General features: G+C 40.7%; 2 protein-coding genes across 5 annotated transcripts in view; one reads left to right on the top strand and one right to left on the bottom strand.

Moving 5' to 3' along the window:
* Window positions 1-431, bottom strand: part of MRRF (mitochondrial ribosome recycling factor) — a 42270-nt gene extending 41839 nt beyond the window's left edge. For 2 of the 3 annotated variants that reach the window (XM_070430847.1, XM_070430848.1), the window contains exon 1: window positions 225-296. The gene's annotated coding sequence lies outside the window, so the exon portion shown is untranslated. Of the gene's footprint in view, window positions 1-224 lie in introns of all 3 variants that reach the window. The other variant, XM_070430849.1, reaches the window with a different exon arrangement.
* On the top strand, window positions 316-20168 carry RBM18 (RNA binding motif protein 18). Of its 2 annotated transcripts, none has more exons than XM_070430850.1 (6): window positions 316-452; window positions 3767-3895; window positions 11095-11221; window positions 14148-14234; window positions 15916-16001; window positions 18206-20168. In XM_070430850.1, exons 2-6 carry the CDS (start codon window positions 3783-3785, stop codon window positions 18363-18365), a joined length of 573 nt encoding a protein of 190 aa, XP_070286951.1. In that variant the 5' UTR covers window positions 316-452; window positions 3767-3782; the 3' UTR covers window positions 18366-20168. The 2 variants fall into 2 exon arrangements, with proteins under 2 accessions (XP_070286951.1, XP_070286952.1); XM_070430851.1 differs by lacking the exon at window positions 316-452 and adding an exon at window positions 523-751.
* The last annotated feature ends 4367 nt before the right edge of the window (window positions 20169-24535 follow it).

Raw genomic sequence — 24535 nt, 5'->3', positions numbered from 1 at the left:
TCAAATGCTCGAAGTTCCTAGCTGATGACACGTGTTCCGCCCCCAACCCGTGACACCGGCTCTGATGCTACAGGTCCCGCCCCCAGCCGTAAGGTCAAGCCGGACTGGATGGGACTTGTCGGGTACCACGATCAGGCCCCCTACGGTCCCTAAGAAGTCCTGGGGTAGAGATCTCTGGCACCGGGAACCCGCGCGCGCCTCCAGGCCGTGCCGAGACCACTCACCAGCTATCACCCAGGCTATTAGGAAAAGACTCTGGCGACCTCGGCGACGGCGGCGGCGCTGGCGTCGTGACGTCACGGGGCGGGGCGGCGCGGCGGCGCAGGCGTAGTGCGTCACCCGCGGCCCGGCGGCAGGTAACGTCGAGACGGAGGCGTCTGGAGCGCGGTGGGCCGCGGGGTGGGGACCTGCTCTAGGGGCATGAGCCGAGGGGAAGACGCCGAGGCCAAGAGGTGAGTCCGGGCCCCTGCACCACAGCCCCGGCCCCGGCGGGCCTCCCCGGGGAGGCGGCCGGGGAAGACGCTTCTCAGGCCCCGCCCCGGATTGTCCCGCCGCTGGCCCGGAAATAACAATCCGAGTGTTGACCCGCCGCCTCTGGGAATTCGAGGCCTGGGTCGGGAAGCCGGGGTTCCACGTGGGACTCCGCCGTTAACAGCCCTTAGGAACGAGTGCCTCTGCTTCTCTGCACTTCATTTTCCCCACGTGACGCTTCCTGGCTTCCAGCGTTGTTGCAGCTCCGCTGGGAGGAGAGGTGAAAAAGCGTGCTTGTCAGCCCTGTTAACAATCTAAGTGTTGTCGCTGTTGCAAAGTCAAAGGGTTTTGGAAGTCTCGGGCCATCTAGATTTCTCGCTACACTTCATCGTTTCTCACAAAGCGCTGTGCTGAGCTGTCACCGAAACTGTCTGGTTTTAGCCTCCTAACGACCCAGGAGAGAGGGATAGTGGTGCCCATTCTAGGAAGAAGGGAGGAACTTAGGCTGCGAGTGGAAAAGTGGCTGGCTTCGTTCATTCATTCAGTAAATATTGAGCACTGGCCACGAGCCGCTGGGGATGGAACCATGATCAAAATAGGCAAGGCCCTGCCCTCTGGTAGCTTCCATTCTAGTGAGGGAAACGGGCGATAAAACAGTAAATCACAGAAAATGAATCAGTATTGTGTGGAAAGGAAAAGGTAGCTGTGATAGAAACTAACAAGGAGCTCCCTCCATTAGGAAGAGCTTTTCTGAGGAGAGGACACGTAAGGGGGAGAAGGGATCATGACTTACTAAAGTCATACAGTCATGGGGTGCAAAAACCAGGAGTTGAATGCAGATTTTTGGGGGCCCATTTCCTGTGCTCTTCCCGCTAAAGATGGTACCCTCCTGTGATACTAAGAAGCTATTGGTATCATTTCTGTTTTTAGACATGAGACAATCAGAAGGTCCTGTTATTCAAGTTCCATCTCAAATATCATCTCCTTTAGAGGCCTTTCTGCTAGTTCCAAAGTATCCAACCCCAGTATTCTTTTCCAGTCACCTTGCTTCGTTGTGTTTGCAGCACTTATCACGAATTACATCTTATTTTGCTTTTTTTGTGTCCTGCCCCTCTTCCAAATATTAGTACCCTGTGAGTACTTACTTATTCACTGCTCTGTCCCCAGGACCTAAACCAGTGATGGCGAACCTTTTGAGCTCGGCCTGTCAGCATTTTGAAAAACCCTAAAAAATTTTTTGATATTTGCAACCATAGTAAAACAAAGACTTATATTTTTGATATTTATTTTATATATTTAAATGCCATTTAACAAAGAAAAATCAACCAAAAAAATGAGTTCGCATGTCACCTCTGACACGCGTGTCATAGGTTCGCCATCACTGACCTAAACAATACCTGGAAAATAGAACGTCAGTAAATTTTCTTTGAATGAATGATCTTTAAGAAAGTAGGAGGAAAGGAAGGAAAGCAGGGAGAAGACAAAATGTTTCTCCTCCCATTTTTACTCCTGGGATTCTGTTTATGACTGTCTCACCTTCCTCACAGGAGGTAAGAGCAAGAGCTATGGGTTATTCATGTCTTTATTTTATGCACATAGCCCAGGGTTTAGCAGTTAGTGGTTGCTTGTCCCACATTGCCAAACAGATTGAACATGTGAGTGGGAAAGGCAGAAGAATACCCTTTTGTGGGAATAGATAAACACAGTCAACAAACAATTATCTAGGGCAGTGATGGCGAACCTATGACACGCGTGTCAGAGATGACACGAACTCATTTTTTTGGTTGATTTTTCTTTGTTAAATGGCATTTAAATATATAAAATAAATATCAAAAATATAAGTCTTTGTTTTACTATGGTTGCAAATATCAAAAAATTTCTATATGTGACACGGCACCAGAGTTAAGTTAGGGTTTTTCAAAATGCTGACACGCCGAGCTCAAAAGGTTCGCCATCACTGATCTAGGGTCTACTGTGTGCTAGACTTTATAGGCTGTGCTGAGATGGTAAGAGGTAATGGCAATGTTGTTATTAAACAGTTCCTGCCGCACCAACCTCTTGAGGCCCTTCTGGTTATATAGGACACATTTCTGTAGCAGGGAGTTCTGAAGTCTGGCACAGCCTGCCATCTTCCCAGCCCTTTTATCTCTTCTTCGCTGCATTATATTTTCATGAATGCTGTATTTTATATCTGACATCTCATCTTTGTCCTCACAACAACCTTAAGGTATAAGCGGGCAAGGTTTATTGTGTAGAGATGAGGAAACTGAAACTTAGGGAGAAGTGACTAGCAGTCGAAATGCCAAAATTTGAAACCTAGTCTCCTGACACTGGGTTTTTGCTCTATACACTACTGTAGCCATCATAATCCTCACTTGCCTTTTTTGTCTATGAGATGAGACATGCCAGGAACTAAGACTAGTAATAATTTACGCTACCATTAATTGAAAGCTTGTTAGGTGCTTTAAGAGTATTAACTTAATAAGTCTGTACAACTCTTATGGGGTATTATTCCCATTTTACAGATGGGGAAACTGAGGCACAGGGTGGTTAAATAATTTGCCCAATGTTACAAAACTAGTAAATAGTAGAAATGGACTAACTAAGGAGGAAGTTCATCTCTTCTTCCCAGCCTCTCAAAATATTAAACATGATAATAGCTAATATTTATTGATTATTTACTGTTGTCAGATGTAGCATTTAATTATTTTTTTCATGCACTGCCTTTAATCTTCCCAATGGCTCTGTAAGATAAGAACTGTTCTTTCCATTTATATAAATGAGGAAAAGGAGGCCTATAATGTTTAGGTAATTTATCAAGTCACATAACCTGCTTACAAACTCAGTGCTAACTCCAAAATCTATGGCCTTTAATTTCCTGTATTACCTCTTTCACTATTGCTCCGCCTTACCCATCTTCTTCAGTGTCATTAACTTTCTTTCTGGTGGTTTCCAAGGCTTACTTTGGGTGATAATTGTTAAACTGGAGTATCGTGTAGTAAGAGAGACTTTGGCCTCCTGCCCAGTCAGCCTCTGGCTTCAGAAGAGGAAAACTTGAGTTTCCACACACAGAACCACACCCCTTTCACCTTAAATGGAAGCTTTTACTTTCTGACTGCCAGAGGAGCTGTCCCAAGGGAACTGGTGCTGGGGCCCTGGTTGTGGAAGAACTGAGGCCTTTGAAGGATTGCCCAGGGCATTCCCTCCTTGAATAAATGTTTGTTGAACTGAATTTGAAGTCTCATGTTCACACAGTGTTGCTCTTCAGCTGTCTGAATGTTCGCATTTCCTTTAGTATTTAATAGAGATTGATGGAAGCAGAAACCAAAACTCTTCCCCTGGAGAACGCATCCATCCTGTCAGAGGGTTCCCTACAGGAAGGGCACCGGTTATGGATTGGCAACCTGGACCCCAAAATCACAGAGTAAGTCAAAGTCATCTTGATTCATCGCCTAGAAACTGGGATGTCTGCAGTGGTGTTCAGAAGAATTTTTAAGGATGTAGGATATATTTTGGCCCTTTTACTTACGTTTCAGTTGTCTTTAAAGGAGATGTGATGTTATTATTAGCCTGTTATTTTGGTATTTTTCTTACATGTGGACTCTTCTACTGCAAAGACATAGACTTGGATAGCCTTTAAACTATATTCTTTTTTCTGCTTGCCAGAGATCAACTCTTTGAATCCTTGTACCCATTATCAGGAAATTATTTTCTAGAATCAGCTTTGGGCATGATTTCCTCAAAATGAAGGAACAACGAGAAGTCTCAGTATATTCATAGGCAGGTAGAGGGGCAGCATTTGACTTTAATTCATGTTAAACAGCCATGGGAGGTCAGAGCTGGAAGGGATCTTAGAGATCACCTCAGTCCCTTTGGTTTTCGTTCATTCATTAAATGATTTGAGTGCCTACTGTGTGCTAAGTGCCCTATGTTAAGCGATTTTCAAACTCTTAAAATCTGAGGAACCTTGTCTTAAAGTAATGAGAACATATATATAAAGTAAAAGCTCAGAGCTGCTCTGATTAAAGGAGGGGAAGAGGCGCACTCACAGCCTTTGGTAACTACCACCCTTTCTTTAGCAATCACTTATTGGACTCCATGAGGACCATTTGAAAACCTCTGATATGTCCAGTTCTCTTAACCCACAGTAGAGGCCCCAAGAGATGGAAATGCCTTGCCCACCACAGTCAGAAAAGTAATTGAATTGTCCTGACTCCCCACTCTTCCCACTGTGGACATTATAGTGGAAAGGAATTTCTGAGCAAAGAGAATGGAGATGTTTTTCCTTCTCCCAGTTGTTCAGGGTGGTGGTTGGTAGCGGGTGAGTGGATTGAGCCAGTTGGGGTCAGTGCTTAAAGTAAGTGTGGAAGATTTCATCAGTCCTAGTAGTTACTCCTTTTGTAATAGTGTTAAAAGGAAGGGGAGAAGAGACAGCGGAACCTTCAGAGTCTGGGATGAGAGGAGGTACATTTAAGGGTTGAGATTAAGAGACAGGAAAAGGGATGTAAACTAGCATATCATGACAGAAAGTTTAGTTCCTTAAACCTGCTCAAGCTCAAATCAGCTAAATGTAGATACTGTTCGGTCCGTCTGGAAGTTATGATGGTATTTAAGGTTGTGTTGCCCCATATTATGTGACTATGGTCATGGGGGCCCTGAAATATAGACTGTGCATTGATTTTGGTTCTCTTTATGGCTCATGGCTTTGAGGATGAATGTGTGAATCTGCCCAGCCTCTCAGTTAATGTGTGTTCATCAGAAAAACTTTCCATCATCTAAAACCCAAGCTTGTGAGGGGACACTCCCAAGAATGGTTTCCATTCCTACCCCTGCTGTCTGAATGGAAATCTGGAGTGTGGAAACTGTTCATTGTTTTGCCTGCAATTCCCTGTAATGAGACTCTTGTTCTAAGTGTGTCCTGCTGCTTGTCAGGAAGGTTCAAGTGGGCATCTGCCACCTCAGTTTATGTCGTAAGTTGGAGTCTATGAATGTTTTCTTCAGTTACAGCATTAACAACACTGAATCAAAACTTTCCCTCTGGTGCCTCTGCTCTTTTTACATCGGGCCAAAGGTGGGTGGCAATCCTAATCTGCAGGTCGGGGCCTTCTACCTGTGGCTTCCCACTTCTGTATCACCAGAGATCATTTTCACTCTTCTTCCTCTATGGACTCCTCATTTTAAAGCATTTTCTCTATTAAGCCAATTGATTAAACAGTAATCAATTTTTTTAAAGACATAGCTACCAATCATAGCCTATGATTAGCTTGAAATACTTAATATTACCTTATTCAATTTACTTAATTATAACAAAGAAAACTAACATTTTAGTATAGGTCTTATCTTGTAGGAATATGTGATTTCCTTCCAAGTGTTTGAAGCAGAGAAACTTCTGGATCCTGTTCCTCTCAGTGTAGGTAATAGCCTAGACTAGTTATTAAAATACAGTCATTCCCAAACATTGAAAGGATTACATGATAAAACTTATGTGATCTTGTGGTGCCTGGCTTATACTTCAATCTCAGAGAGTATTGTTTGAATCCAAATCTCTAAACTTCTAATGACTTGCCAGAAGTTTGCAGAGCACCTCCGGTTTTCATAATAAAATTGACACCCACCAACAGATTGGTACTAGTTCTTGCCTGTTTTCCATTCAACAAAACCATTCTTATCTCTCTTGTTTCTGCATATTCATACTCTTTACCATCCCTCCTCCTGATCTCTTCTATAAACTGATCTGAATACCCCTCCTATAGAAATGCTTTTTACCTCTTATTAGAAAACAAATTATAGTATTTGCTGTCATGAATAGTTACAGAAATATGTAAACTAGCGACAGTTAAAAACTTTACTGCACAATTTTTAGTAGTAATTCTATGTGCATGTGCTTGTTAGTTATTAATCGGAGTCATGCTCTCCTCTCAACAGTATATGCATTCCTAACGAACTGTCCAGCACTCTAATATTCTGCTGCTCGTTATTTGTGTTCACTTTGTGCAAAACTGCCCATTTTAGGGCCATGCTAGAGGCCAGGAATATCCAAATGACTAAACAGATCTTAGGGATTTGGATTTAGAGGAATGATGACATACTCTTATTTATGGAGGTAGCAGATTACAAACTCATGTTCTTTCTACTATATTCTGATTCCTTTCAATTATATTATACTTAATATTTCTTACCTATAAAGAGAATATTCAACTAAATGATCTGAACATTTTTCTAGCTCTAATATTGCATTAGTTCCTCTTATTTAAGAGTGTGACAACCTTGTGAAGCCAGTGGAACAGATATTTTCCCTCTTTTATAGGAAGAGTTAAGTGAGTTGACTCAGTTTCCCACAGCCTGATTTAGTGCTCTTTGCACAAATAGGTAATAGTTCACATAATTGAATAGTTATAACCTAAAGTATCTTAGTCTAAATTTTAAAATGTAAGGACTTCTTTTAAATTATGGGACTCAAATCTAACTATAAAACAACACCTCTAAATATCATTAAGGGGGTGGGGGGGAGGAAGGACATATGTAATACTTTCAACAACAAAGATTTTTAAAAATAAATAAATACTAGATATATATGTGTGTGTGTGTGTATCTTCAACAGAAAAACTGAAAAGTTCATGTCTTTAGATATTGTCTATTTTCCACACTGTGGTTTCCTCTGAAGGGTTAATACTGCTTTCTTTTTCAAATATTAAATGTGCTGTGTAGAAGGCCAAATTAATAGCCACAGCATTATGCATAAGAAGTATGAACAAGAATAAAGCCAGGAGAAATTCTCTAAGAAGGAGCATTCTAAATGAATGGTGAATCATAAATAAAGGTAGGAATAAGATTGTTGTGTGAGCAGAATATCAGGAAGACCTATTTTTTATTTAAAAAAAATGTTTTTATTGATTTCAGAGAGAGGAAAGGAGAGGGAGAGATGAAAATATAAATGATGAGAGAGAATCAGTTGGCTGCCTCCTGCATGCCCCCTACTGGGGATGGAGCCAGCAACCCAGGCATCAAATGGAACCTCCTGATTCATAGGTCGATGCGCAACCTCTGAGCCATACTGGCTGGGCTCATGAAGACCTTTTTACTAAAGGAGAGGTTGAATACTAAATGATAGTGAAAATATTTAGAGAAATAGAATACTATCAGATTAGAATAGTCTTTAAAAGTTATTCACACCCGATTGAATTTCATGTAGAAGAGACGCATTGTGGGTGTTTAGCAAGAGACTGATATCATGAAAATGATCTATAATAATAAAAGCATAATATGCTAATTAGACCGGACGTCCTTCCATCCTTCCGGATGAAGCCATGGCTGCGAGGGAAGCCTGAGTCCCAGGTGCCAGAGGGAAGCCGGTGCCAACAGCCAGGGAAGGAAGGCCTACTCTTGCACGAATTTCGTGCATCAGGCCTCTAGTGTTTTAATAGGAAAATTAGTATGAAGGATGAATTGGAGGGGCAAGGCTAACGATGAAGTTTAGCTACAGGTCTGCCATTAATATCCCCTAGATAGAGACAGTGAACTTGGAGGCCAGTGGTGAATCAGATGAAGAAAAAGTGATTGAAGAGGAGTGGAGAGTTGAAGATGATCTTAATGTTTCTTGCCTGAGAAATGTAAAAGAATCTTGTCCACACTGACCCCTGGGATAGCTGGGAAGAGGCAAAAGTTTGTGGAGGGGAAGAGGTCAGTTTGGGGTAGATTAAGTAAACTTGAAAGCAGTGGAGAGTCATCCAGGTGGAAATGTCCTTCTGATTAATGCCCACAGACTTTCACAGATAAACTAGAATGCAAGGAAAAATAAATGCATTATGAAGCAGTCTTTACTGTTTGCTTACTTAAATTTGGAACACAGTAAGACCAGTCTATTACACACAAAGCATAGAACATGAAGACCTGCCACATAACAATTTCTATAAGTTTAGAAAGAAATTTTCCTTTGAAACAAATTGTGCACTAAATATCATCTTAAATGTCATTTTGTTGCTTCCCATTGCCTTCAGCATCAAATTAAAATTCCCTCACTAAGCACACAACATGTTTCATAATCTGTTCCTTCCTGCCTTGCAGCCTCATCTCTTAGTGCCTCCCCAACTCTCTTTCAATCGACCAGACTTTTTGTCACCTACATATCTGTGTACTTAGCACTCACTGACCACTCCTTTCCCTGCACAATGGTCCTCTTCATCTTTATGCTTACCCGTAAGTGCAAGCATGACACTGTAATTGATTACATATCTCCTTCTTCTAACCAGAATGTGAAGTCCTTCCAGGCAGGGACCTAGTTGTACTCATCTGGATAGTCCAAGAGCCTAATACAGTTTTTGACACAGTAGTTGTTTGCTTTAACATTTGTATAGATTAATTACTTACTTGCCATTAGGCAGGAATGCCATTTAAAGACCCATTACAAAAAACAACAACACACTGATTTAAGTTGCTGGTGTAGTAATTCTCTAGCTTCAGAAGCCTGCAGGGCCCACATTTCCTGCAGCAGGGAAGCAAGGCTCTGGTGAGTAGTAAGATCTCCCATTCTTCAGCAGCAGATGAAAGTGCTTGCAGATGTGAAAGCAAGAGTCTTCAGGCTTTTTTCACTATCAGAGCTTGCAGTCCCCATCTCCAGGAAGCAAAATAGTAAACATTTCATTCCTTTTGTTTCGGTGTTCCGATAATTTCAAGAAATTATCAAACAAGAAAAGAAATCCTGGAGAAGTTGAAAGACACAGACCTAAGCAGATGTTCCTGGAATCTTAAGGTCGGGCTTCTCGGGCAAAACGTATTTGTTAGCTTTTCAAAGAATAATCTGCCGGCTTTTTTTTTTTTTTCCTGAGTAAATTGAAATTCATTTCCTAGGAAATGCCGATCGTCTTACCTTCTGGCTATTAAGCAGAATAGAGCTAATGAAAAGATGAGCAGCCCACAAAGTCCTTTAGATTGTTTTAAAAAAAAAACAGGTTTGACCCACCATTCATAGCAACTGGTGCAGTGTTATGGTTTGAGTGGGTATAGTAAGTGGAAAATGCAGCTGTGAATTAGAGACGTTGAGGGAGACTCTTCTAGCCTATCTGTCTGCTCAAAGACTCACTCTTGCTGTTCAAAAAATCAAGTAAACCAGAAGTGTGCGCTGAGGTGTCTCCCTTTCCTCTGATGAATCACCTCCTAAATTCTCACTCACAGTTGAGGTCTCCTGATGGGAGTTGAGAGTTTAAAAACGAGAGGGTTGTTTTTTCTTTCAAAACAGGTCTAAAGACCAGATGAATATCCACAGGATACCTTGGGATCCTTGCATCCTGCCCCACTAAAAGACCTGTATTGTGTCTTCCTTTCTCCACTTTGTCAGGCACCTGATCCAGGATAATGGGCTTGCTTGTCAATGTGTATTATTGTCAAATTCAGTAGAGCTTATGATCCAGTTCCTATCTTTCTGCCTCCCAAAGGAGATTCTTAGTCAAGAATAAAATCTTGATGAGTTTCTCCTAGAAAACAATGTGAATATAAATGTGGCTGTAAGGACAGCTTTACTGACTCCCTGTGGGGTCGAATTCCCAGTAATAACAGATTTAGCATGTGGGCTGATGCCTTTTTAGTATCACAGGGACAGCATTGTTTAGAGAAAGCCTTGACTCCATTTGAATAGTGTGGAGGATGCCAGGAGGAAGGCCAAAGGAAAAGGAAACGGGAGAGCTGTTGGTTTGTCTCACCCTTGCATCAGATGACAGGAAGTCGGAATTGAGATTGGCCACAGCAACCTGTTAAGGCCACATCTGTTTGAATAACTTAAAAGCTCTATAGAAACCAAATAAGTTTTAGAGAAAAGAATCCAAGAAGAGGGTGAAGGGCAGAGTGGCAAGCAAAAGCTTGGAATAAATTTCTTCCCTGGCCAGCTATATGTTTTATTCAACCATGCTCCGGAGTCTAAACTGTGTTAAGAAACAGGCTTTGTTAGTTACCCACAGCTGGATGGAACTGGCCAGGTTCCCTGTCGTGTGTGAGACCAGCTTCAGTCACATTGTGGTTCCACATTGTCCTGGCGTTCAGTCACATCAGACATTGAAACTCAAGCACTTAATAATGGAAGTGCCACTAGCTGTGGCTTGGTTTGGGGCAGTTTCTCACAAGCGCAGTGTGGGGTTAATGCTGCAATCTAATAGGGAAGTCTTTCTGGATTACTTATTTGTGTAATTGTGTATGTGTTACTTTATTTTTGACTTTTGGAGTGTGAGTGTGTGTTTTGGAGTGTGTGTGTTTCTGATGGAGTTGTAGTTATTCACAAATATTATTTCATTGCCAAGAAGTTAAAAATAAATAAATCGACACTATTTTTGAGCTTTTCTCCAAAAGAAAAACAAATGTGCTTGTGGGCCAGACAGCTGTTTGTTAGGTGTGGTTTTTTGTTTGGTAGTTTTGTGCTGGACAGACGCATAGCCATGACAATTCTCGTTCCCATTCCAAATAGAGGCAAACAACTCTGTTTGCCAAATAGACTAACAGAGCAGTTTGGAGGAAGGCAGGGGGCGAGGGCGTGAGATGTTATCCCTGGAGTAAATTATCTCCTGCTTTTATCTCATACTCAGGCTCACTGGCCAGCAGATTCCCTGAGCGTACTCATGGACTGTGCTTTCCCCACAGATACCACCTCCTGAAGCTCCTCCAGAAGTTTGGCACGGTAAAGCAGTTCGACTTCCTTTTCCACAAGTCAGGTGCTTTGGAGGGACAGCCCAGAGGGTACTGTTTCGTTAACTTTGAAACCAAGCAGGTAATTGGACTGCTTCCCCTTTCGCGGTACTTAGACTCTCCCATAAGTATTTGTGCATGTCTCTTAACTGCTAGAATGGCAGTTCCTTGCGGGCAGGAGCCAAGTCTGATTCATGCCTGTGTGCCTTGCTCTGAGTCTTAAAGGAGGTCCTTGGTAAACGAAAGTATTAGTGAATAGCTTCCAAAATTTACCCTCCCTAGGCTTTCGGACAAAGGTGGCTGACCTACTTTTCTGACCAAATGCTTTGGGATGCCCACATGAAGCAAATGGACATCCTCTTCCCTCGTCTGCTTTGTTTGTTCCTTTAGTGGCTGGCCAACAAAGCCTCCTCCTCTTTCAGTAGTTTTGCCCTGTGGTACAAAAGCCCTCCCTGTCTGTGGTGAGCCACCCACAAACGGTTTTTTCTTTCAATTTCTTAAAAATTTACCCTTCTTCTGAATGTCTCCAAATAAATGCATACAAATTTGAATATATATCTAAAGGAAGAAAACATACAGCCTCAATCATGATATATACATGTATCTTGTATTAAAATTTTGTCCTTGGGATGGATACGCATTGATAAAGAACTTGAATTTGAATGTTATTAAATATAGAGACACTGCTCAGTACTCTCTGTAACTTTATTAGTTTTATGTGAGAACATTGTCTAGTTATTGTTTTTATTAATAATTGTATTTGGATGTTTTTCTTATTATAAAAGTAAAGCATGTTTATTATAGATGAAAATATACCCAGTAGGTGGCTTAATTTATCAGCCAGATATCCAGAAATAATCAGTTAATTTTTAGTTATGTGTCTCTTAGTTTCTTCTTCTTTCTTCACATTCCCACAAACAAAACAACAACCCTGGAAGACTTTATACATACACGCATATATGGCTTATAATACATGAATAGGATCATATGATCCTGTTTGGCACTCAAAGTATACTAAATTTTTTTTCTGTCACCTAATACACAGCAAGAAAACATTCTGTATCATAATATTGTGGTTTCACTGGTATAGATATAAATATGTAAAAATTCATTGATCTGTATCTTTAATATTTATACATTTTATTACATGTAGCAGACCTCAGTTTAAAAGCTAATCAACAGGATGTTTGATGACCGCATAATATTTCATTATATGAACATATGGTATTTGACTAACTGTTAGCTATTTAGGTTCTCCCTAGTGATTCACAAGTGTAAACAGTGCAGTAGTGAATACGTTTGCAACTCTAACCATGCATATCTACTGCACTCAGGAAAATGGAGTGGCATCAACAAAGGCCATGCATATTTTTCATAACACAACTGCCAGATTGCTGTCAAGAAACGACGTGTCAGTGTATGCTGAGATGTCATTGTCCTGCCCCGTACTGGGGATTTTTTTTTTGCAGCTGTGATAGGCAATAAGTGATACATTGCTGCTCTAATTGTTCAAGTTTTGGGGAAACTGAAAGAATGCCTGATATGGTTAGCATTTGTAAATACTTTATTTTTCCTCAATGATAGAGCGTGATGACGATTCTTACAGACAACTAAAATCTGTGGTCTTGCTGGACTAGAAGTCACAGCCTACCTTCTATTCTGGCTCTTTTATTTATTAACTTTGGACAAGTCTCTTAACCTCTTTGGCCTCAGTTTTCATCTAAAAATGGGGATTAAAAGCCTACACCCTTCTTACCTTATAGGAAGTTGAGAGACTAGATGAAGGTGCAAAGGAAAACATAGTTGACATTTAACAGTAATGTTGACTGCAAGAACTTTGAAACAAGGTATAGAGATAGGAAATTATTTCTTGAAGCATTTGTCACTGCTGGCATCTTATTAGTGTTGATGCTACAGAATTAATAGAGAGTGCCATGTAAATTCTAATTGACTAAATGAAACTTAAAAGGAGAATAAAATGTCTCTCTTATTCATCCCTTTAACTTTACCTGCTGTAGTGAGGCAAGGAAGCCAGTGCCTATCTAATATCTGACACACAGTGAGTACTCAATAAGTATTTGTTGAAGGTCATACTGGTAAGCTCCAGAGGAATAAAGCAACCACCAGTGAAACCAGACTGGAATGCCTGAGGTCACAAATAGACTGTCCCCGTTTCTTTTCTTTGTTCCTTAAGGGCTTCTTCACCCCCAGTGAACATGGTTCCTCTTGGCCGAATGCCTTGTGGATACACACAGAGAAGGCTCAGCAGGATGGAAAAGTACAGCCAGGCTTCCTGGGAATGTCCTAGAGTGCCTGTTATCCAGCTTCAGGAATTCCTTTCAGCCTGGTTGCTCCTGTGTCTGATAGGGAAAAGGTCAGGGGACTTCTGGTTCGGAAAGCCAGGTGCATAGATTGACTCACAGATACCTTGCTCACAGTCTCTTTGACTTACTCTTGCTTTTTCCGGCTTAGTATTCTTCATTCCCATGTCCTTTGAGGCCATTACTGTTTCTCACTTAGGATCCAGGGAGTATGAGCCCTAGTCCAGGATACAGTTCTAGGGTTCCTGGGGGGAGTACTAGTTCTTGACACAGTAAGTAGGTAGGAAGGTATCACCTAATAACAATACTATCAGCTAATGTTGGTTGAGTGCTTCCCACACACTCCATGCTTTCCATGTACTCTTTTACTCCTCACACAACCATCGAGGAGTAAGTATCCTCCATATTTTACAGGTGAAAAAGCTAATATTCAGAGAGATGATTTATAAGTGACCTGCCAAACACTAAACTGCCAGTAAGTGACAGAGCCACTTAAATTTTTGTTTGACTAAAAAATTCATACCCTTTTTATTATTTGCTTTTTTTCTTTGTAAACTTTTTGCCAATTGTTTACCAAAAGTGGTGTGGTTAGAAATTCAGCCATCAAAGCTAATGAGGCCCTTGTGAATACATGTAGCTTGTCGGCCATTTGACTTGTTGACTAACTGTAGGCCCTTTCCTGGACAGGAAGCAGAACAAGCCATCCAGTGTCTCAATGGCAAGCTGGCTCTGTCTAAGAAGCTGGTGGTGCGATGGGCCCATGCTCAAGTCAAGGTAAGTGTGAGACGCTGGAAAGGCAGCTTCAGCTCATCCTAATGAGTCTTCCAAAAGACAATTGTCCACTTACCCATTTGCATCCCAGTCTCTTCACATCTGGAACAGCCATACTCTGGTCTCCTACTTGTATTTACCATGTGTGTTGCCAGATTTTTCTTTTGAGAAGCATCTCAAGAGGGATTAAGTTCCTTCATTGTTTCTCTCCACATACCCACAGATTCTGTTTTTGATTGATTTTTCCATGTGGCTGATGTGTATACTCAGACCTCTATCATTTTTTTTGTTGGGGTGGTTCTTTGGAGGAAAAAAAATGTATTTATTTTTAAAATTAGTTGCTTTAGGCATTATTAGATTCTCCCCAGCCTCTCAAGTCTGTGAAGAGTTTGAATATGTTTATTCTAAATGCTTGAGAAGTGGGTAGTTTGCATGAGTGCTTAAAACACTGGCATCTCATTACACCAGATATTTCGAGAGTTATTTTTGGTACTTTGCAGGGTCTGTATTGTCTTCAAGGCCTGAGAAGTGGCACACTGCCTTATTCGTCTTGTAGGAGGTCTCTTGGGAGAGCGCACTGGAAAAGCTATGACCATTTTTAAAAATGAATGGCTTTCTGTCCTGGCTGGGGAAACTGAAAGAGGTGGTGAAGTACAGGGACTGGAGTAACCCCAGGAGTTGATTCTCTTTCTTCTGCAGTGGGATTGGGAGACCTGCAAAAAGATTTGTGGCCGTTAAAACTGGAGCTTCAGTCTTTAGCTATATGAGCATGGGTTTTTGATCAGAGACTCCACCCAACAGGCTTCCTGGAAGAGTCAGAAATTAAACATTTGAGCTCAGTGTCCAAGCTGGAAAACAGAGCTCAGACACTTTGGATCCTGCGTTTCAGGTGGTCAGCCACAGAGTCTTCTCAGCTTCCAGGGCTCACTACCTGGAAAATAGAAATGAGGAAAATTACCAAAGACTTTTTTACTCAAAAGAAAATCCAGTCTCATTTGCCAGACTGGCTGTCATTTTCTCATTCTGCATCTCACCGAAAAGGCAAGAGAAACCGTTCTTCATTCCTCCTTTCATTTGAGACTCTCTGTGCCTCGTACTTCCCTTCCCTTTTGACCAGAGGATCCTGGTTGCTCTGTCATATTATTTTTACTTTTTACAAGAAGTATATAGTTATCTCACATCAAATTAAACTGTTCTTTTCCTGGAGAATGTTTTCTGTATCAGTGGCTGAAAGCTATTACTATTTTTCTTCTCCACTCAGGCCTGTTAAGAGTTGAATGTTATGCTTGGTACTTGGCAAAAATCTAGCAAAATTTTAAAGTGTTTTGGATGAAGTGAAATAAATATGGTAAAAGGTGATATGTGACCATTAAAATAAGAATGTAAGGGCAATCCTGCCGTGTACCTGTGCCACCCGTGAATTTGAAACTAGAAATTCGTTCCCTACCAGATAAGGAGAACTAATGGCTGGTGGGAGGCTTCTTCTAAACTTCTTTTTCTAAATGTATAGCTTTAAGCCAAAATTGTGTGGAGTTTTGCATTAATTTTAAATGTAAAGCTGTCCTAAAATTGTCTAGAAATGTGCTGATGATATTCTGGTGGGGTTGAAGTATATAGACCCATGCCCTGCAGTTAAAGGGCTGGTTTTTGCACAGGAAGTAATTTCTGTTTTTCTTACTTCTAGAGATATGATCATAACAAGAATGATAAGATCCTTCCAATCAGCCTTGAGCCATCCTCTAGCACTGAGCCCACGCAATCTAACCTAAGGTAAGATGGTGTACTATAGAAAAACACAGTTACTCAAGAGCTTGAGCCATTTCTTCATTCCAAACCTTCATCCATGCTCTAGTAACTCTTCAGACTCTAAATCTAGAATAGAATCTACTAACGTTTGACATGTTCAGAGAATGTGTTTAGTTAAACTCCAGAATGTATACATTTCCTCTCTTCCATCCCCCCCTATAGGTAGAATTCATTCAAAAAAAGCTGGGTATACCAGCCATTGGTATATAAATCTAACCCTGTAGGAAAAGGATTTCTCCTTTTTTGCTGGGTGATCTTCATATTACAGTGAACATGTCTTTAGTTTCTTATTTTCAGTGTTTTTACTTTTTAATAGATAACCTAGTGTTTTCCTTTCATTTTTTTAACCCAGAGAACCTCAGCTTACATCTTTCTATTAACACAGTGGATCTCAACCTTCTGGCCCTTTAAATACAGTTCCTCATGTTGTGACCCAACCATAAAATTATTTTCGTTGCTACTTCATAACTGTAATGTTGCTACTGTTATGAATCGTAATGTAAATATCTGATATGCAGGATGGTCTTAGGTGACCCCTGTGAAAGGGTCACAGGGGTCGTTCAACTGCCAAAGGGGTCGCGACCCACAGGTTGAGAACCACTGTATTAACATCTTTACCTAATCAGAGAAGGTTGTTTCCATGTGACTCATACAACATCAATGTCCCACTGTCCCACTAATGACAGCGGAGGCAGAATGCATCTTGGTAATATAACATTTTTCATTCACATTGCTCATGTGAAGTGTGAGCGTGTGCAGAGTGCACACCTTTGAGGATATCTAAAAGGCCATGTGTACATTTCCTTCTACGCTTCTCTCCCTGACTGTTACCATGAACAGCAGCAAGAATGGAAAATAAAGGGAGCCAGAGCTAAAACACATCACTGCCTGAGTGCATTCTGGTCCAAGGATTGCCATGACCTTGATCAGAATGGACTTCCTTACAACTTCCACAGTGTCCCCTCACCTCTTCTCTCCAATATGGGGCTGCTCAGCTCCCAGCCTGATGGAGGGAAAAAGCAAGGACTTTGATAAACAAATTGGGCTTGAATCTCGACTCTGTAATTTGTTAGCTGTGTGAACCTGGGCAAATCACTACCTTTCTGCACTTGATTCTTTATCTATAAAATGTGGGCACAATGCCTGGCTCATTATAAGCACTCTGTAAATGATAGCCTTTATAAACAAACATTTGTCATTAAAAAGAAACTAAATAGAATTTCCAGGATTTTTTTGCCATTATTATTCAGTGATTCAAAAGGTGATACAATGTAATAGTTACTAGAATGGACTTTGGAGTCAAATCTCAACCAATACCACTTACTGGCTATGTCTAACATTGAGTAAGTTAACCTTTCTGTACAAAAATAAGGCTATAACCTACCTTACAATGTTGCTTTCAATTATAAATGAATTAATTTTTTTTTCAAATTTTAAGTGTACAGTTTAGTAGTGTTTAAATACATTTATATTATTGTGCAACCATCACTACCATCCACCTCCATAATTCTTTTCATCTTGTAAAATTGAAATGCTATACCCATTAAACAACCCCTGGCAACCACCATTCTACTTTCTGTCTCTATAATGTTTACTAAGTATCTCATATTAACTAGAATCATGCAGCATTTATCTTGTTGTGTCTGGCTTATTTCATTTAGCATAAGTCCTCAAGATTCATCCATGTTTTAGCATATGTCAGAATTTCCTTTTTAAGGCTGAACAATATTTTAAAATGTATTATGAGTCATATTTTGCTTATCCGTTCATCCATCAATGGATACTTGGGTTACTTTTGTATCCTATTTTGAATAATGCTGTTATAAACATGGGTATTCAAGTATCTCTTCCAGACCCTGCTTTCAATTCCAACATGAATTATTTCTGAGTGCCTACTAGCTGCCAAGACACAGTGTTTGTACCTTTGGACTAAATGTGACAATATGCAAAATACTCCTAACAGTGTCTGGGTTTAAAGTAAAAACTTAACAGGTGGTTCAGATCTCGTTCCTGAAATGAGAGCATTGGTTATTCTTTGTGTGTTTGAATGTTCCTATTTGAGTATTGTTGCTTCTACAACATGAATGAGAAGTACAAGGAAGATGAAATACACAGTATTTTCTGAATGTACCCAAGCCCACTCTGATCCTCTGCTGTCCTTTTTCCAGTGTCACTGCAAAGATAAAAGCCATTGAAGCAAAGCTGAAAATGATGGCAGAAAATCCCGATGCCGAGTACCCAGCAGCGCCTGTTTATTCCTACTTTAAGCCACCAGATAAAAAAAGGACTACTCCTTATTCTAGAACAGCATGGAAATCTCGAAGATGATGGTTATGAATCACTGTAGCAGCAAAAGCAAATTGGTCTCCACACCTGAAACCCTCTGCCTTTGTACTTTGTAGATGTGACTGGTACTCCCCAGCAGAGCATAATCCCATGTTAGAGTTTGGTAAAATGACATTTTTGGCTGTTCCTATGGATGTTTCTACCCTGAAGTATGTTGGAATTGAGCATCATCCAGAATAAATAGGATTCTTTCCAAAATTGTGATTTGAACACTGGGATGCTCTAGTTGGCTGGTTTGTTTGGATTTGTAACTCCAGAAACACTATATAGTGTGCCAGAGAGAAAGGCAAACAAAAAATGTTATTATTTAAATCAGGAAACTAAATTTATTATCGTCTGTCTTAAAAAAAAAAAGGGGGGGCATTTTTCTGGGCTCAAGTGTCTTTACAACATAAAAGACAGGGAGGGAATTGGGAGATTTTGAATCATGTTGAGAATTGTTGTTCTAGAATTTACTACGGAAATCCCTCCAAGTGGACTAAAAAGGAAAAGTTCTTGGCAAAAGGGAGCTGGTTCTTTGAGCAAATGTTGTGGTAATCTGCTTAAGAATTATGCTTTTTGTTTCAAAATCCCAATTAGCAAAATATGCCGTATATCTTAAAATTGTTTGCATCAACAAAACTATAGAATCAAATTTAGCATATTGTAACACAACAGAAGTTCTCTTTGGAAATCCAGCTTTTATTCTATAGTGATCATCATTTTTTTAATCTAAATAATCCTGCCTTCTATAATACAAATCTGGTTATTAACATGGGGCTTTTAAAATGCACTTATTGCATGAGATTGTTTTTATGGCATGAGAATGTTCTATTTGGAATTGTATCATGATCAATCTAAATAGAAAACAAAATTTATTTGAAAACCTGAATGTTTCTATATTGATCTCTATCAAACATTATTTATTAATAATTGCCTAGGGGTCTAGTAGAAGAAATTGGATTGCCTGTGTGGGGTGAGGTGGGGACATGCAGTGGACACAGTGGAGCAGGCACTACTCTGGCACCAAGATGGTAATGACCTCATGTTTTATGTGGTTTTTAAAGGCTTGAAAGACTGCATGACTTATAACAATAGGGAGAGAAAAATAAATCATGTTTATTTGGTAGTGTGGTTAGGTAGTGTGTTTTTCTCAGTGGTGTGGTCATCCTGGTGCCAGGTGGACAGACTGTGTCATTGGGCAGCACCGTTGTCTCTTCACCAGATAAATCATTATTTCACCTTAGGGTGCCATTCTTAGTGATTACAGACTTTTTACCATTGTCATTCATAGCGAGAGGAAACTTTCACTATAGGAACTTAAGTCTTCCTATGAGCATAAGTGAATTTAAGACACTTAAACCAAAACGTCAGCATAGTGGGGTTTCAGAATTCACAGAGCTGGTTCAGGGAAGTTCTTACCACCTTTCCCAAGGTAAATCTTTCTAGATATCTTTAGGTATTAAATAGTTTCTGCATTCATTAGCTCTGTCTATGATGCACGTAACTCTCCTTCCATTTGGGGGATAGTTTACAGAGATGGGAAAATCATCTCCCAGTTTTCTGGTGACTTCTTAGAGTATAGAATTCACTATTTTATCCTTAAGTCCTCAAAGGGTTGTGGTGATGTAGAACTCACTTAATGCAAAATAGTCTTCTATTTTTAATAGGAACTTAGAAAATACTTAACTTTGAATTATCTAGAGCTGTTTCCTTTAGAAATCAGAATTATTTATTTGTATTTAAAGCAATGTCTATTATTTGTACCAATTCTTACTCCTCTGTGAATAAATGGAAGACAGTGTCTGTGCAGTTGTGTCATCTCTCATCTGTTTTCTGGAATAAAGACTGCAGCTCTCTGGTAGGCTTGTTTTGCCTCAGAACTCGGGCCAGTGTGTCAGGGAGAGGTAGGGGTTGGGTGGGGGTTGCTGTATCTAAGAGCCTTCTCTGCAGAAGGCTGGCTAGAGGCGCCCTCAGAGACAGTTCTCTCCACCTTTACACCTGCTTAATTCTGTTGTGAGACATGAGAAAAAAGACTAGCTGTTCTCACTGCAAATGTATTTAAAAAGAAATCGTTATTGGAAGTCCCTGAAAGCATCATACTGTGGTTAATCCCTTTTTCAAAGTAGAAGTTTCAAAAGAAGAAATGTGTGTGTCATAAATGTGCTGGAAGCAGTTTAGTGAAAGGATCACATAATGAAAGATTTTTCAAATCATGTCAAAAATCAACAGCTAAAGTTTTTTAAAACCAAATATCTTAGAGCCCTGTTGTTTACTATTAAGGTAGGTATAGTTAATTTTTGAGTCGGCAAATATATCTCATTTGTAATATTACTATGTAAAAGAACAGGATCAATTCTTGCTCATAAATTAACTGTCAACTACTGGTATGTAATCATGTTCCTAAAATAGGACTTCTCCCATCATATTTATTCTTCATTTTTCTTTTTCTCTCCTGCTTCTATCTAGTCCTGCAAACTCTACCTTCAAAATACGTCTTGAATCCAACCACTTGTCCCCATCTCCAACGCTACCATTCTCCATCATCTGTCATCTCTCACCTGGATCATTGCAGTAACCTTCCTATCATCCTGCCTCCACCAGTGCCACCTCTGAGTCAGTTTTCTACACATTAGCCAAAGCAATCCTTTAAAATCTGAGCATGTCATTCCCTTCTCAATGGCTTTCCATCACACCTGGAATAAACTCCAAAGACCTACAAGGCCTAAATGGCCTGTCTGACCATGGAACCCTCTGCTATTCCCCTTGTGCACTGTGCTCCAGTCCCATGGGCCTTGTTGGAGTTCCTATCACAAGGCCTTCACATTAGCTGTTCCTCAGAGCCCACTGCTCATTTGTCAATGTGTCTGTGCAAATATCAATGATCAAGAGGCCACCTGACCTCCCTTTCTTAACTCACAGCCCTGTTACTCCCCAATCCTTTTTCCCTTCTTTATTTTCTGAATAATACTTACCATTACCCAATTTTTTCAATTGCAGTTGACATTTAATATTATTTTTATTAATTTCAGGTATATAGCATAGTAGACATTTATATAATTTAAGAAGTGAGCCCCCTAAAGTAAGTACCCACATGGCACCATACATAGTCATTACAGTATTACTGACTGTATTTCCTAGGCTGTGCTTGACATCCTCGTGGCTACTTTGTAACTACCAATTGTGCTTCTTACTCCCTTCACCTTTTTCACCCAAGCTCCCACCCTAAATTTTTTTCATTAAAATGTAAATTCCATGTTAGCAGGAACTTTTATTCACTGTTACTAGTATATCCCCAACATTTTAAAAAATATTTTTATATGTTTTTATTTCAGAGAGAGGGAGAGATAGAAACATCAATGATGAAAATCATCAGTTGGCAGCCTCCTCCACGCCCCCACATTGGGGATGGAGCCTGCAACCCGGGCCTGTGCCCTGACCGGAATTCAAACCATGACCTGGTTCATGGGTCGATGCTTAAACACTGAGCAACACCAGCCAGGCATATATCCCCAACATTTAAAACGATGCCTGGTATGTAATAGCTGCTCAAATATTTGTTAATGAAAAGTCAGAATCATGCTACTTGAGAGCTGAAGGGCCTTGAAAGGCCATCCCATGTAATCTCATCGTCCAGATGGAAAAAAGAAACCCAGAGAGAAAGTGAGTTGGCCAGGATCACATAGTTCATGGGCAAGCATTAGTTAGAACCCAGGCCTGCAAACACCTACCTAGTCTTGGGGTCATTGGGTCAGCAAACGCCTGCGCCCTCTATGTATAACCCACAAGGTTATGGCTTTTACATTGAATGATTGAGGAAAGAGTCAAGAATACTATTTTATGACACATGAGAATTACATGAACTTCAAATTTCAGTGTCCATAAATAAATTGTTTTGGAGCACAGCCATGTCCATCATTTGTGTATTTTCTATGGCAATTTTCCCACTGCAATAAGAGTTGAGTAGCGCAACAAAGACTATGGCTCACAAAGCCTAAAATATGTGCCATCTGGCCCTTTACAGAAAAAGTTTGCCGAGCCCTTCCCTGAACTATATTTTATTAGTGGAAATGTCTTTCTAAATTTTTGTGGTATTGAAGGTTCTGGTGTTAATGGCACAGAATCAAACCAACACAGGTGAAGGAATGGTGTGCAGTGAGCACTGTCAGTTCCTCATCACCTTTCTGATCCCTTACACGTCTTTTGAAATAGAGAGCTGGCTATCCAAGCCTAGAAGCATCACTGTACTGGAAAACACTATGCAAGTGCAGACTAAATCCCATCATCTGTATGAGGAACTAAGACCCAAAGAGCTTTGGTGTCAGAGGTGCCTGAGTTTGACTTCTAGCCCCAGCTGTGTGAACAGATTAGTCAAGACTTGGTTCAAGTGACAAAAACCCTACTCCAACTTCCTTATGGTAAGAAACTTATTGGCTCATGTAACTGAAAAGTCCAGGTGTTCAAATGATATGGTCAGGAATCTGTCTATCTCTTGATTGTGTTTTCCTCTGGGTCGGTTTCATTCTCAGACAGGCTCTCCTTAGTGGTCTCTGGAGAGAGACTTGAATCTTAGGTTTAAATAACCAAAAAAAACCCCACAAAAACAGGTCTGTCAGAATTTATCCCAGAACATGGTGCTGTACCTTCCTTCTTGTGCATTCAGTCTTACTTGGCTAGGATTACTGATTATATAGAATGCCATTTTATTTTTGCTATGTCTTATGACCTTTCTAAGCTAGAAATAGAATTGAAAAGTTAGCCTTAAAAATAAAACCAAGTAAGTTTTCCTCTTCTGGCCTCTCCCCATTGACAAGCTTTCTGATAGGTACCTCATCCAAAAGAAAGTGACTAATTCCTCAAACATGTACTGAGCATCTGCCATGTGCCAGAGGTGGAGGGTGCAGGGTGGAGGATGCTGAGGTGTGGTCCCTGTGCCAGGGGCCAGGATAAAGGGAAGATTCAGGAGCTGCAAGAGCACAGAAGATGGGCACCTAACCAAGCCAGAAACGGAGGTGAGGCCACATATACATGATTCCCCAGAGGCAACAACACCTGAGCTGAGCGCTGAAGGATGTTGAAGCACAAGCCAGGCAAAAGGGTTAAGAAAAGTGCTAGAGGAAGAACAAAACCCAGGGAAGTAAGTGAACTAATCAGGAGGGGAACTAAGACACTTCTGAATACTTAGACACAGGATAAGCCAGGGGGCTGAGGACTTCTATAATCTGCCCAAATATGTATTCTCCCCTAACCACAGGAAAGTGCTTGTCTACCCAAACATGATGCAATCTCCCAGCTCCCTATGTCCCTGTGCAAGACTTTCCTTCTACCTGGAAAGTCCCTACTGCACACCTCCGTGTATCTAACAGACATCTTCCCATCATCCTCAGTCCCCCCACGCAGTTAATAACCTTTCTGCATCTTAAATACCTGATTCTGGTTTAGTGTTTATCACTACATATATGCTTTATCATTTAAAAATGTTTCATATCATTTAATATGAAAATGAGATGAGCCTCAGGGACAAGTTACTTTCCCGTGAAATCAGAAAGCAAACGAGTCAACCCTCTTCTGTACGCGGAGTTAGTCCTGCATGCTGTCAAATCCCAGCTCCCATGGCTTCACCAGCCATCCCTCCACTGAGGTCTCTGCAGTTCCTGTCTCAGCTCCAGCCTCTCTTCTTTAAAATATATATTTTTTATTGATCTCAGGGGGGAAGGGACAGGGAGAGAGAAAAACATCAATGATGAGAGAGAATCATTGATCAGCTGCCTCCTGCACGCTCCCTATTGGGGATCGAGCCTGCAACCCGGGCATGTGCCCTTGACCAGAATCGAACCTGGGACTCTTCAGTCTGCAGGCCAACGCTCTATTCACTGAGCCAAATCAGCTAGAGCTCCAGCCTCTCTTCTGAGCTACAGACCTGTATATCCAGTTCACCCCTGGGCACCTCCACCTGAATATTACCCAGGTACCTTGAACCCAAACTGAGCTCATTATTCCCCCTTGAGCCCCTCCCCAACTGCTACTGTGTTCTGTGTCTTTGGGGACAACATATGGAGAAAAATAAATTAGAAACCTGGAGTTATCTTTGACATTTTCTGCTCCCCCACGCTCACACCCAGTCTCCTAAATGATGAACTTTATATATTAACATTATAGGTGTTGTTATATAG

This window comes from Myotis yumanensis, unplaced genomic scaffold (genome assembly GCF_028538775.1).
Source record: "Myotis yumanensis isolate MYYU_CA2020_CCGP unplaced genomic scaffold, mMyoYum1.0.hap1 SCAF_12, whole genome shotgun sequence".
Lineage (NCBI taxonomy): Eukaryota > Metazoa > Chordata > Mammalia > Chiroptera > Vespertilionidae > Myotis > Myotis yumanensis.
The sequence above is the reverse complement of the archived record's forward strand: the minus strand, read 5'-3'. Positions and strand labels throughout refer to the sequence as shown.